The sequence below is a fragment of the Aptenodytes forsteri genome, unplaced genomic scaffold (assembly GCF_000699145.1).
Source record: "Aptenodytes forsteri isolate BGI_AS27 unplaced genomic scaffold, ASM69914v1 Scaffold161, whole genome shotgun sequence".
Lineage (NCBI taxonomy): Eukaryota > Metazoa > Chordata > Aves > Sphenisciformes > Spheniscidae > Aptenodytes > Aptenodytes forsteri.
Window position 1 is genome coordinate 765,233 of NW_008795023.1, and position 14,779 is coordinate 780,011.

Sequence of the window (14,779 nt, forward strand, 5' to 3'; positions counted from 1 at the left end):
GCATGCCAGGTATATAATGGAAATTGTACATAAAAACTCATTCCCTTTCGACTTACAGTTTTTGTTGTATAAAATTCTATCGTAAACTAAATTCTAGTTGGTAAAAACTTTTTCCTAAGATACCACAGTATCTGTAGAGAAATGCTTTATAACAAATTTTTGGAAAGCAAGTTAAGCTTTTGCCAAGATTTGGAGAAGATAAGAGGGCCCCCTTGTGGAGATTGTGTATATAATATACACACACACACACCCCTACTCTAAACCGCCGTGGAAAGAAATCTGTTAGGTCAGTGGAGGGGGAAGACAGTAATTTTGCTTGTAGCTTTGAGTTGTATTATTCACATAGCAAACATTTCTGGGTTTGATTAGATCCTATCAAGAACTTCAGCGGAAACACAATGTGCAGTGTAAAATGGGAAGTCAGTCATCTGTCTTTTAAGTATTCAGCTGAAATACCCCATCATCTGCTTACTTAATGTCTTACTGGAAGAACTGTACAGTTACTTCACAAGAAGAGGAATCTTAGGAGAAACAAAGTTTGCATTTTTGTCTTACAGCTGAGCAATTTCCTTAGCTTTTGTGAATTGTTTCAATGAATGAATAGGAAAGGCTACTCCGACAATGTTTCCATTAGTAGAATCACATGAAATTCTTTAATATCCATATTGTCAAATTGTTTACCTTATGGGAGGCAAATCTCAAAAATTATGACCAAACCTAGATGTTTTAGAAACTCAGCGTGTAGGACAAGAAAATGGTTGTGATGCCTGAATTTTGTGATGATCATTTATAATTTATGGTCATTATGCTTGATGTCAGAATTAATAAAGACTTGAGGCAAAGCTTAGAGAGAATAAATTGATGTACTTTCAAAGGGATTTCAATTACTGAGCCTTTTTATTGTTAATTACTTTATTAATTGAGCAGAATTACTGTATTGATTCAAAAATGCGTTGCAGTGAAAAATCCCCCAGAACTTTCATCTGAGCATCCCAGATTTGGAAGAGAGCATCTGCAACTGAGCTATTAGTTGGAAATCAGAGACAGCTCAGTTAGGGAGGGAGCCTCGGTACATGCCACTTGCGGCACAAACTGGTTTCCAATGAAGCCAGCTATAGAGGAACAGTGGTGATACCTATGCTGTTTGTCTTACCTAGCCAGAGAATAAAATGGGATAGCAACAGCTCCTTCAAAAACGAGGAAGAGGATGAAAGTAAACATTGCAGTTGAATTTAACATAAATATTTTTGGTCTGTTTCAGACCTAACAAAATCTGACTGAAGGAATATAAATGTCAGAAAATTTAAGGGTCTGGCTACATTTTATTTGTCTTTTCAGGGATTCTTTGAAATCGAATTTTCCCAATGAGGTGTATTCTTGTAGGCAGCCAGGACTCTTGCGATAACAGATCTCTCACAATTCTGCGTGAAAGTATGTAGGGTTTTTTCTTTATAACCACTACAAAAGGCCTTATGTTGTTTAAGTTACTGAACAGGTGGGAATTCTGCGTCCCCATCTCTTTGCATCAGAGCTGGAGGAGTGCGTGCTGAGGGCAGCTGGAGCTGCATGCTCCATCGCCCAGGCAGTAACCTGCTCCAAGGAGACTCCTCCTGAAACAAGGACTTGCTCTAACCTCACTGGCAGCTGCTCAGAGACTGCGACCTGATAGTGAGGAAGGTTTTTTGGCTTGTCCGGTGTTCATAAGGGATATTTTATGAATCCTATTGTGCTAAACCGTTACCTGTGATTATAGGCATCAGACTTGATCAGGAGGGTCCCTTCCCAACCTGGTTTCTGTAACCCTTGGAAGCTAAGTTGGCAAAACAAGCTCAAAATACGGGTCCCTCTTGCTGCACTGTCTCCAGGTTTGCTCTTCTTTTGTCCCTTGCCTGTCATCACCTTTCTTTTCTCTGGCCAGCCCTTGTTTTCTGCTGCCACTTGATGCTGTGGGTCATCCCCTTAGCTTGTCTCCGCTGTACTCATAACATCTCTCTGAGAAAGGCAAGTTCAGTACTTCCTCCCCAGGCTGGGGCTAGAGGCAGCTCTGGGAGGAGGCAGGTAATACAGTAGTGCAAATACATCCTCGTTTCATTTTCCCTTCTGTGCAGTGGCATAGCAAAGGCAGAGACAGGAGAAATGACATTTTTGAGTAAAGATGTCACGTCCCCCAGATTTGTGCGGTTCTTTTGAGACACAGCGATGATCTGTCCACAACAGGGATGAGATAGAATGGGGGCGATGTGAGCAATGGATTCCTCCTTTGCCAGTGCTGGCCACAAAGGATTAATTTTTCTCTCTGGCACAAAGGTCTTGCATACAGTATCTTTAAAGAATCTTGTAAGACACTGTGTATCTATTGCTTTTGAATAGTATTTCCTCCTGTGTGTGCTCACACACTGTTTCTTACAAGGTACAAGGTTTTTATTATGTGTGTGCTTGATAGAACAACCAAATTCTTATTATTTGATTTATTACTGCGTTTATATTTATATTTCTTTCAGCAAGGCTCTTGCTACTTCACTCCTTTCAGCAATTTAAAGAACACTTAGAACAACTGAACTTGATATAATTTAGGCAAAGAACAAAAATCTCTGGAGGGAACTTTCTTAGATTTGTGTCTCATCAAGAAATGATTTACAATTTGTATCAAGGTTGTTTGATGGAAAGCAGCAGATTTGTTTTTCCATCAAATCGCCTAATCTGTACATTTCTATTCCAGACCGCTTTGCTCTCAAATAAATTGTCATTTCCCCATCTTAACTGCTGTGTTCTCACACGCAGCAAAGCTGGGGCCGCCATTCTCAGCCTTTGGGCTGAGACACGTAAATACCCAGCATCTGTCTCTGATAGAAGAAGGGAAATTTACCTTCAATAAAGTATTTGATAGAGCGGCATCTGCGAAGTTATTATACAAGGCAGAAAACAGGAGGCTGAGCATAAGAATTTTCTGGTGGACAAGAAGTTGGTAACAAAACGGGATGTGCTGAAAGAGGAACTATCTGGTGAAAGGAAAGTTATTAATGAATTTCCTCAGGGCTGGTCTTAGCTCTGATCCTATTTCATGTTTTCATTAACGATGTTGGCACAAAAAGCTGAAGTATGTTAATGGAATTTGCTTAATGACCTTAAGGATTTCAGGAGAAGAGGTGGAATGAAGTTTGGTAGCATCTAGCAAAGTGCAAGATCATGTGTTTGAGGCCAGCAGAAACAGATTTCCTCCATCAATTGAGTGTTTATCAGCTGAAACGGGGAGAGCGGAAAGACCTCTGTATATTAGCCAGTAACACAGTGAGTATGAGTTTCCAGAGTCATGCGGCCCCATAAAAAAAGGAATGCAACGTGAGGGTGTATCAGAGAATACATTGCCAGTGGAGATAAGAAGTATTTATTGTACAAGGCCTCGTGTGAAATTTGCCCGATTCTAGCCATGTATAGTGAAATGTGAAGTCGTGCAAGTTCAAATGCCAGGAAAGGACTGCTTGGATGGTCAAAAAACCAGAACCAATCTCAGGAGCTTCCAGCATGTCTTACTTTCGTGAGCCTCCTATCAAAAGCTAACATGGAAAGCTGAGATGTTGGAAAACTCAGGGTGCATCTCTGAGTGAAGTGATCTAAGCGTGACCCAAGGGTTTTGGGGGACTGCAGCGCGGTCACTTCTGGCTTGTCTGTTGAGACAATAACAACTAGTTCAGCTTCGTAAAATGAAAGCTGAGAGGTGTGATTGCTCTCTGATCTCCAACTTAAATGCCATTTCCCCTTCTCTGATGTTCCATTTATAAATCCTCTTAATGTATTTGTAGTGTTAACCGAAGAACAACTGGTTGTAAGTAAACCAAGACCAGGTTTTGTCTGGGAATGAGTCTCATGTTCCTAACCGTGAGAAGCAACCTTCACAAGCTCTTTTCAATGGGAACAGTGCCATGAAAAGGATATTTCAAAAGGGGCTAGGATGTTTTATGAAGGGGATAATAGACTGCTGTTATCTGTGCTGGCAGGTAAGGGCACTCTAATGGCTCTGGGAGCCTCCTTTTGCTAACTGAATCAGCAGACCATGTTTTCTGGGTAAAATTCAAAGCCATGGGACAAAATCCCAGGGGAATAATGAGACATATGTAAAATTTAATAATTTTGTACCTCAAAGTGCAAGTCGTAATTTTTTTATTTAACTCTGTTGAAGTCAATGGCAAATTCTCTAATGTGGAGTAACTGAGTGCCTATAGGACATTACAGCCACTGCTTTAAGTAAGCACAGTGCCATCGTCGCAGTTAAAAACAGCAGAAGTGGTGGGTGCTCAGATCCTCTGAAAAAGCAGCCAATTAATTGTTTGTCCTGCATGCTGAATGGGTGATGTATGTGATAAGACTGGATAAATGTTGACTTCTTAATGGTGACTGCTGTTCTTTCAGTAAAAGACTTGTAAAGAAACCCATGAAAACCTGAGAGGACAGCTAACAATATTAAGGTCACAAACTTTTATAAAGGATGTCTTAGAAAACCATTCCCATCACAGTGGTCTAGCATCCTGTGACAGATGCTAAGCTTAAGAAACCTATGTGCTGTTGCAACATCATCTTTGCAAAAGTTTGTGGGCTAGCTAGCGTTGGTCTGTCTGGCTTGGTAGATAAGCTGTATGATGCTTCCTGCAGCCGAATGGACATGCATGTAGTTTGCGCACTGTTTCATATATTTTTCTCTACAATACTGTTGTTCTGAATAAGAAGTATACAGTCAGTTCTTGTTACGTTGGGCAGGTTATCTGTAAATTAAGCACAGCATAGATGCAGTGACACTCTGCACAATAACGCTGCCAGCCATGAGCTGATACATCCGCATTACGCTAGGATGACTTTGACCAGTTTGGATCAGCCCAACGATGTTTCTTTGCTTTCTGCCTCCCCCCACCATCCTCGTTGCATGCTCTTATTGCCTAATTGTTCATGTATTGCATTATCCTTATTTTTGTTTCATTTGTTTACCCTCTTCTCTTCACCATTACCCATGCTGACGATACTTTGCCTGAAGAGAGGTTGCTGATCGGTGGTTAACTCTGTTACTGCCTCTGAGAACTTGGACTTCAGGATAAAACTGGGAAGCATAAGGCTTTTGTTCACATTACGCAGATCCTTCTTAACCCTTCATCTTGCCGCAGCCTCTGTCGTTAGCAGAACCGTGCTGCCAGGCTGGCTTTTGCTGGGTATTTCAGACCTTTCGTCAGGAGCACACTCACTTCCAGGATTAAAGCTGCTAACTTCTTGTCTCAACTTGGGTCATAAACTTGACCAGGGCTTTTATTTTCCCTGCTACCAGGAAGAACCAGAATGTGGATGGTTTTGTGATGCACCTGGGTTTTTCAGTCATCTTGGTTCTTCTTTTTCTGTCTGTTAGCGTCTTCCAAAATATTCTCCAGTGACTCTTTTTCTCCACCTCAAATATTCCTCCGTCTCTGCATCAGCTGCTATGAGTGCGCTGTTCTCCTTTTATGAAGCTCATCACTCTCTGCATGTAAGGTCCTGCCTCACGCTTTGAAAGAAGAGGGACTAGCTTGTTTTTTCTCCTCTCTCAGCCTTCAAGAGAGCTGCGTGAGCTCTCCTGGTGCCAGCTGCTCCACACGAGAGCAGGAGCAACAGAGAAGATGCCATTCATCCTTCTGCCCCAGGATGTTTGTGTTCTTGATGTGCGGTGATCCTTCCCGTATTTAGTAAATCTCCCTCAGCTGGGACGTCTGTTCCATGGTGATAGAAGAGGCAAAATGCCCTGGTTTGGGATCACCTCCACTAACATCAGAGTCTGCTCCTCTGAAATTAATTTCTAAACCAGAACAATGCTATTGAAGGATTAATGTAAGATTAGAGTATTTATATTAAAATATCTTATAATGTGAAAGAAATACATGTTCTTAGGTTATAACTTAGAAGCTCGTTTTAGCTGTTCTATTAATTAAAGGTTTTCTTTGCCTAATGCTAATGAAGAGACTGGATTTCATGCCGGTGGGACGAGAACCTTCTGAATTCCCAAGTGCTTTTTAACTCCAGTGTAAACAGTAGCATGCAGCCCACGCTTCACACCGGTGCTGGTTTGGGACCTTGCGTGGATTACTGAGCCTGACCATCACGGTGCTTAGCATCTGTCCAAAAAATCGACCATCCCATAGTGGCGACTTCAATAACTCATTAATTTCAGTACCTTATGCTCAAAAGGCGATTGTTTAACCTGGGGAAGTTGTATGAAGTTTCCTTTCAGGAGGAGCTAACGTCGTGACTAGTGGGCTGGTGGTGTTATAAGGATTGCTTGAAATGTAATCTAAAGTGTTGGTACATGTCTACATGTTTATATAGACAGTCACAAGATATGTTGGCAAATACACACTATGCATTTACTATGATTTTTCTTTCATTGACAACTGCAGCTTATGGCCACATTCCCATGTAGATTTTTACACACACACATATACATGCACATGCTGATCTAGATATAGGTATAGATATAGATAGATATAGATATAATTTGTATGGTTTTTAATTAATTTGGAATGTTTTGTGTAAAACATCTTCTCACTGATGTGCCAGTGTATTCTGCTTGGCCAGCCTTTAAGCACTGAGGTTGTCTGTGACAGCAGTTTGAGTAATCGATGATGGGAGTCCACTGAAATGAAGCCAATAAGTCTGTGATGAGTTTGCTTTGTCGAACAGGGTAACAGAAGTTATTACTTAGTTCTTTGCTGAGTATTTCCCACAGTGGGTAGCTGTGGAGTTTAACATAGCCACGTAAGCACAAGCATGGGCGATGCAAGGGGGTCGTTTGCGCTGACGAGAACAAGTGCACATCTGTATTCAGAGCGGCTCAGGCATGTTCAGCACATAGCTGACTTGACACTCTTTTACTGAACAGTGACGAAAGGAGAGACTGAAGGCTGTCCCCAGTTTCATATTTTTATGAACTACTTTTTGTCTTTATTATGAGCTGACTCCTCAGCCATTCCTAGTGTGATTGCACACTGTGTGTTAGGCACTGAGAGCTCTGAAATGCTGCTATATTTAACCCATACATGTCAACATTTGAAAACAACTTCCTAAGATAATTTTTATAATTTTCCAACTAAAACAAATATGCGTGACCTATGTATTTTTACTTATAACATTATTCTAGAGACATGACATACTTTTCCCTGAAAGAAAAATTGGCGCCACGACTGCTGCGCAGCATCCCCCAATCCTCTGCCTAGCTTTGTAACAGCGTCATCTGGACACGATCAGGTGGAAGAAATCTTAAGGTCTGCCAGCCTCGGATGGGTTAAAAGGGTGATGGAGGGTCATGAACAGAAGGTTAAACAGAAGGTTGTAAACTGTGAATGCAGCAGGGACGGCTGCACTCTGAGTTATTAGTGTCTTGGAAACTAAATGTGTATCAGGCTGCTGTTAAAGGTTGTCTGCCAGAGGAAGAAGCCATTCAGTTGATAACACAAGAAGGCAACGCTCTGAAAGATGTACAAACCAGAAGCAAATTAATCCGGATAGCAAAAACAGATGCAGAAGTCAGGTAGTCACAAGGAGGAGCAGCAACAGACTGGCGAAAGTTTCTCGCCCAGTCTGCGTAAGGGAAGCTGTGGATGTTGTACAAAGACACGCTGTTCTCATTTCCCTGCATTTGCTTTATACTCCTGTTTGTTGCACATCAAACACATTTACATATCCAGGAATGGAAATGATTGATGCAAAGGAGGTATTTTTGTTAATTGTTGTTGCTCTGAGTCATGCCTGACTGGGACTGCTGGAGACGGGTGAGGAAAGACAGAACTATTATTAGAGGTATAAATAATTGTCAAGAGCAACTTTTAAACCCATCTGTTACCACATATCAACATCCAGAATTATCCGAAGAGGGGAGGGGCAGCAATACAAGGACTAAGCCAACGCCACGTCTCTGTCAATGTAGATGTTGGCAACTGCCTCTGAATCTTTGTCCTTTTTTTTCATTTCTGCTCCCTTGGAGCTTCAGTCATTTTCTGTCACAACCCTATCAGTGCCTGCTGGATGTTGCAACAACAGTGTCTTATGCTCAGAGCTGATGGGTGTTTGAGAGGTGGGCTGCTTTATCTGCACAGCACTAGTGAAATGTGTCCACTTTTTGTCCTGTTAGTTGGAAAGCAATTCTTAATGTGCTCTTATACACGCAAGGTAGAGCCAAGATGAGATGAGCATCCAATTTGAGAAGGGAAAGCTGTTCTTGAGGTGCTTTTCGTAGTGGAACTATGCTGCAGAACACACTGGAGGATTTCTGGTACTTCCTGCTCTGCAGGAGTAGAAGAGGGATTTTAGAAGTATTTATGAATGGTTGTGTGATCCTTGGGTTCACTGTTGATGTGGGCTGTTTAAGTAAATGAAGTGGATCAAAACAGCTGAAATGCAATTTGGTCATGTGTGAGCGGCAGCCAGAAAACCCAAGCTCCAAATGATTTTGGAAACGTCATCCTTCAGAGTATCATCTGATGCTAACACAAATCATGGCTTCCAATGCAAGTGATAATGAAAATACATCCATGGCACTCCCTAGTTTATATCCTTACACCTGTAGCCCTTCTGCTGTGAAACAATTCTTCAAACAGCTGTTTCCATTAGATAGTATATATCCATTAGATATATATGACCCTGCAGCAGAACATAGTCCGTAGTTTGGCCTCACAACCTTATTCCAGAAAATATATTATAGATCCCATATGTGGAGAACTCAGAATGAATAAGGACAAAGCATTCAGCCCTGTTTCCTTTTGCTTTGTCTGCACTGGGGAATATATATGCATTTTTAGGAATATGTGGGGAAATACCTATTTTTATGACAAACCTGAGGTTTATGGAGAAGTCACAGGGAATCTTTAGTGGCAGAAAATGGGTGATATCTGAAAAAGAAAGGTAATTGTCTTGGAGATTGTTACCAATTTCGATATTTTTCATTTAACCGGAGTTAGCTCATGCATGAGGTGGCCCTCACGAAGTGTTGGTTTGTTTACAGGGTAACTTGTCTTCAGGAAGCTTGCCTCCTGCTTACTTGCTTCATCCTTTTCTAGGCTCAAGAAAGACAACTAAGATCGGACTTTTCTTAAGAAGTCTTAGGACTCATGATTTATTAATGTATTGTTTGCAGTCAGATGAGTCATGCAAACTCACAAGCCTATTTTTGTAACAGACCATGTGTTAATTTTAGTCATGAATCTTCTGCTGGTTATTCTAGCTGACAGAAATCATAAGTATTTTTTTTTGCGTTGTCTTTATGATATCACCCTGTAATTCAGGTGAGTTGTTATTGAATAAAACATTTCTCAGTCAAAAGCCTCAATCTGTGAAAGCCTGCTTGAAGCATACTCAATTGCAGTCCATTTCAGATTGCCATAAATAGATGTACAAACTGAATTCCGTAGCTAAAAGATGAACTGATTATGTGAGTTCTGCAGTTATTTGCTCTATTTCAAATCAATATTTCTTGGTGTCTCTTTTGTATTCTTGACAGGTGAGGTTGAATAATGATAATCTTTATATCAACAAATGCTTTTGTACTACACAATTATAACTAATTTCAGTCAAGCACTTGTCTAAAATTAAGTCATATGAATGGATTTTGGGTCTCTCATTATCTTCACTCCAACCCATTTAATAATAGGGTTCTTCTTAAGTAGGTGGCTCATGCCAGTCTTCTACATGGTGTTATTTTTGGCACTTGCAGCATCCACATGAAATTGCTCATGCTTCTCTTGTATTCTGACCAAGCACTGTATGGATTATCTTGCGAAACATGCATGCCTCAGTCCAGAAGAGAAGTGGCAAGATTATATAAATCTCTATTCCCACTGTTTCTGATATTACTTAAGGTTAGCATTTCAAAGTAGAGGGGAGTACACTCCAGTTAATTGGCTTCTACATAAAGTAACTACCACTGAACAGTTGATAGGTCAAAGTAATTCCGTTTCTCTGATAGCTGCTTATTTCCTTTCATCTCTCTCTCTTTCTCCCAATTTACCTTGTATTTTATTCACAGTATTTATGAAGCTTTAAGCTTTTTACTGTCTCAGAAGTAGTCACTTGAAGTGCCTACATTACACCGGAAAAAGTGAAGGGGGTGGTGGCGGTGGCTGGTAATCATTTTATTGGAGAATAAAAAAGTGAAATCCACTGAGTCTTAAAACTGTGTTTAATAATATGTTTCAGGAACTTCTATTACATCACGATGCTGAGGGATCCGGTGTCACGGTACTTGAGTGAATGGAAGCATGTCCAGAGGGGTGCGACGTGGAAAACTTCCCTTCATATGTGCGATGGACGAAGCCCAACACCAGACGAGCTGCCTACCTGTTACGAAGGAGACGACTGGTCTGGAGTCAGTTTACAGGAATTCATGGATTGTAGCTACAACCTGGCCAACAACCGCCAGGTGCGCATGCTGGCAGACCTCAGCCTGGTGGGATGCTACAACTTGACTTTTATGAATGAGAGTGAAAGAAATACGATTCTTCTCCAAAGCGCCAAGAACAATCTGAAAAATATGGCCTTCTTTGGGCTTACAGAATTTCAGAGGAAAACGCAGTATCTCTTTGAGAGGACATTCAACCTGAAATTCATTTCCCCATTCACCCAATTCAACGTTACGCGGGCCTCCAATGTGGACATTGGTGAGGATGTGCGGCAACGGATAGAGGAGCTGAATTTCTTGGACGTGCAGCTATACGAATACGCAAAGGACCTGTTCCTGCAGCGCTTCCAGTACTCCAAACAAGAGGAGCATCAGAAGAACCGGCTAAAGAGGCGAGAGGAGCGGCGGCTGCTGCGGGAGCAGAGAGCTCACCAGTGGCCAAGGGAAGAGGCAGGAGAAATAGCTGTTACTGAAGATTATAATAGTCAGGTTGCAAGGTGGTGATGCTCCCCCATCTTGACTAACCGATGAGAGGATCAGAGAGTTTGTGCAACTTGGCTACCTGGGAGTTAGCCAAGGAAGGCCTACCGCTTTGGTAAATGAGACCACATCTGACAACTACCCCTCCTTGTCTCATTTTTTCTTGGTTTCTGCCAGTAAGGAGAATGTATTTTTTTCTCAGTAGGCATTGATTAGTGTTATTAAATGGCAGTAGAATTGATTCCTGTCCAAAAAGACTTCCTTCAAAGCCCTAAGCTATGAGCATGGGTTGAAGAGAGAGCTGTGTCCTTTGCATTAACAGATGCACCCTATACAATCTGAGCTACCAAAACTTGTGCAGACATGAATGAAAAATTGGGAAAAAATACCTGGTTTGGTTCCTCTGTGACATGAGAGCTGGTTTATTTCATACTGTCCTTTGCAACTGTAGTGCATAGCTTTCTAGTAAATGAAATGGAGGAAAGCGCCTTGCCCTTCAAACTTCTACATGCTGTGTTTTGATTAAGGGAAGGATTTGCTGAGGTGATTAAAAAAGGCCTAGGAAACATGGGATTGGGGCATCGCTTGTTCTTTTCTGTTAGCCAGCAGTCAGAGATGATTTGTAAGTGAAGTGATGGAGGGCTTAGCTTATTTCTCCACAGATGTTGAGAGTACCGAACGCAGCCAGGTAGCAGCTATCTTTCTGAGTGCGTGTGGCAAAGGGAAAGCCTTGAGCAACAAGGTCCACGCGGCAGCTGGGCACACGTCGCGGAGATTATCTGGCTGGCGGCAATGAAATCAGCCTTTGCATTCACAAAAGGTGAAGAGAGGCCAAGCAAACTACAGGGAAGAGGAAAGAGAGAGCAGGAAAAGCTTAAATATTAGTGTGACATTTTCCAGATTTGCTGTAAAAGCCTGGAGATACATTGTCTGTGAAGGTAGGCAGGTTTATGATATTGTCTGTTAAAATACATTGATACCAAGTGAATACAATTTAAATTGGTATTCTCTCTAACTACAGTAGTGGCTAGAAAAAAAATCAGCTTTCATTTTTATAGGATACATAATGGATATGTGGAAAGTCTTGATATTTATTACTCTGTATGAAGATTCTTTGTAAATTTGTTGCTTTCATGATGAGAGATCTGTATCTGTTTTTCTTCCTTGTCTAGAAAAAGGTTCGATGGGTTCTTCCTCCACATGTTACATCCTTGTGACTAAACTGCATCTATTTATTCCAAGATTTTATGTTGTTCCATTTGTAATAGTGAAATTTTAGAAAAGAGGGTCCTGTGCACCATAGATCTTTTGAGAGAGTTTTTTTCCTTCTTCTTCTAGCATAAATGTAAAGCATTAGGAGGAAATTTCTCTAAGTGCCTCAACGTGGCTGCTAAATCGAGATGCTGAAAGTATATTATTGCATGCATGAATGGCTTTTACCTTACAGATTTGCTAATTAGAATACCGGAGTACCTGATGTGGATGCACATTTCTCATTTATTTTCAAAATTCAAGGTTTTTATCCAGGCAGTAAAAAAAAAATGCATTACAGAAAAAAGGCTGAATTTTAAAAATTGTCCCTTCATTTCCAAGTCTTTTTTTTTTTAGTGCATGCTGTGTCTTCTTTTCTTCCGACAATGCTATTGCTACTTACCTATGCACAATATCAAAAATATGATCCAACAATCTTGTTGAGAGTTAATGCATACAATAATACATTAAACATGGAACATCATAAAGGCTATTAAGAAGAGAAGAGGGCTACCGGGATGATGCCTCATTATCAATGTAGTTTATTAGCAATATGCTGCTTTACGCCTGATTGTCAATGTACTTGCTACTTCTGGGGTTAGTAGCGGTGGTTTTTGGTCCATAATACCTGTTCCACTGGTGGATTACGCACATCTCCTCCCACCTCCACGTTCAGAAGGGAGAACACAGGACTGCAGATCATTATTCTCCTGCCCAAGCATGGCATGTCTGCCTTAGAGAAGAGTGAGGAGCTCTCTAGACTCCCTGGATCCAAGTACCACTTGGATCCGCATCGCCTGGAAGAGGCGCTCAGATACCTCGCTCACATAGAATCATAGAATCGTTTAGGTTGGAAAAGACCTTTGAGATCATCAAGTCCAACCGTTAACCTAGCACTGCCAAGTCCACCACTAAACCATGTCCCTAAGCACCACATCTATACATATGGACACCTACCTTCAGAGATTTAAATTTAAATGTTTACAGTCTAGGACTGAAGCTCACTCAGTGTGGCTGCAGGATGGCGAGGCCATGAAGAGCTAAGCCTGACCAGTATTACTGCACCTTTAGCACAGTGCAGGTAATTCGCAGCAGGCTGCCATCTTACTTGCTGGCACCGGGGCTTCAGGCTGGGCTGGCCCTGGCTCTGCACAGGGAAGGAGCTTTCCGGCTGGTGATGCAGGGATGACAGGGAGCTGCTGCATCTCCACATTCCCAGGCCCATTGCTGCGTCTTGGTGCAGACCCACAGCAAGAGAGGGGAAGGATGCCTTTGGCACCCAATACGCCATGTCTAGGATTTGCAGGTGCGCTCCTTATTTCCGTGAGCGCAGGGGGCTGGGGGTGCTGGGGGTGCCCCAAAGGACACCCCGGCAGAGGCAGAGGTGGGGTGGGCAGTGGTGCGGGGCACGCGGGAGAGGCAGGGCTGGCAGGCAAGGCAGGAGGGCTTGGCAGGAGCAGGGCTGCGCAGGAGAGAAACCAGCCACGTAGGAGGAAAGATGCAAGGCCAAATTCAGATTAAGGAGGAAGATAAGCAAAGAAGTAGAATCAGTCCCAGCTCATCTTTTGTTGTAAAGCATCCCTTCTTTTTCCTCCCAACCATGAAAAAAGGGTCCCCTTCCTTGCGTCCCTGCCTCTTTCCCCAGCAGGCCACCTCTGCACCGCTCACAGCAATGGGGGCCTCGTTTTTCATTTAGAAAAAGCAGTGTTATCTTTTCAGGGGAGAGGAGAGAGAGCTCAGAAATTGTTCCCCGCAGCCTCACCAGTGACTGTATCAGTTTCAGCTGTCTAAGCACACCAGCCGTTCTCCAGACTATTCTTTCTGCCTGACACAAAACAAAGCCTAATGAGGAAAATCAAAGCAGTCTTTGGGCGGTTTACATTAGCTTTAATAGTTTGGCAATACCTTAATGCCGTGCCTAACCTTTTCGTCAGTCATTTCCCAGGAGACAAGATTAGGGTCCTGAAGAGCTGCTAATGTGCTGTAGTCTGTGTTAAGGGGATTTGCCTTAACGCTTGGGATTTAGTTAAAATTGAAGTTGGTTTGTTGGGTTTTTTCCCCTGGAGCCTGTGTAGCAGGTAGCCCTGGTTGTGCAGGAGCAGTTGAGGGGTGGGGGGCAGCCAGCAGCTGAGATCTTGCCCAGAGCCCCTGGGATTGAAGGACCCGGCACCTCCTTCCGCAGCTCCAGCAGTAGATCCAGCAAACTCGCTGCGCCAACAATACTGTTTTCTTTGCAGAATTTCCCAGCACATGAAAAATAAAGCAGTTTGGAAATACTTTCAGGCTGACTTCTAAGACACAGGCTTGCAGCTTTTTTCCTCTTGGGCGCTGCGCCTGAAATAATGTAGCGCAAAAGCAAAATAAAGGCCCTGGTTCATATCTCTGTTACTCCAGGTTGTCGTTGCTCTGACAGCACGGACTTCGCTGTAATTACACTGGCTCGTATAAGATCCGAGCGCAGCGTGTTTCTTTCAAAACCTTCGTGAGCAACAACGCTATAGGGTTTCTGTCCATCTTCCTGGCATTATTTTGTTGCTTAAACAAGGTAATTTGGCTTCTGCTACTGTGGTGCTGAAACAAATCTCATTCTTTTGTAATGTAGATGTACTTGCTAATCTCTCCCATCACCTCTTCAGCTCTGGCTGCCTC

General features: G+C 42.3%; 1 protein-coding gene across 1 annotated transcript; it reads left to right on the forward strand.

The window, feature by feature from the left end:
• The first annotated feature begins 8,249 nt into the window (after positions 1 to 8,249).
• Positions 8,250 to 11,176, forward strand: LOC103896053 (heparan-sulfate 6-O-sulfotransferase 3). The gene is made up of 2 exons (XM_009275815.2): positions 8,250 to 8,278; positions 10,198 to 11,176. Exons 1-2 carry the CDS (start codon positions 8,250 to 8,252, stop codon positions 10,901 to 10,903), a joined length of 735 nt encoding a protein of 244 aa, XP_009274090.1. The 3' UTR covers positions 10,904 to 11,176.
• Positions 11,177 to 14,779: the final 3,603 nt, after the last annotated feature.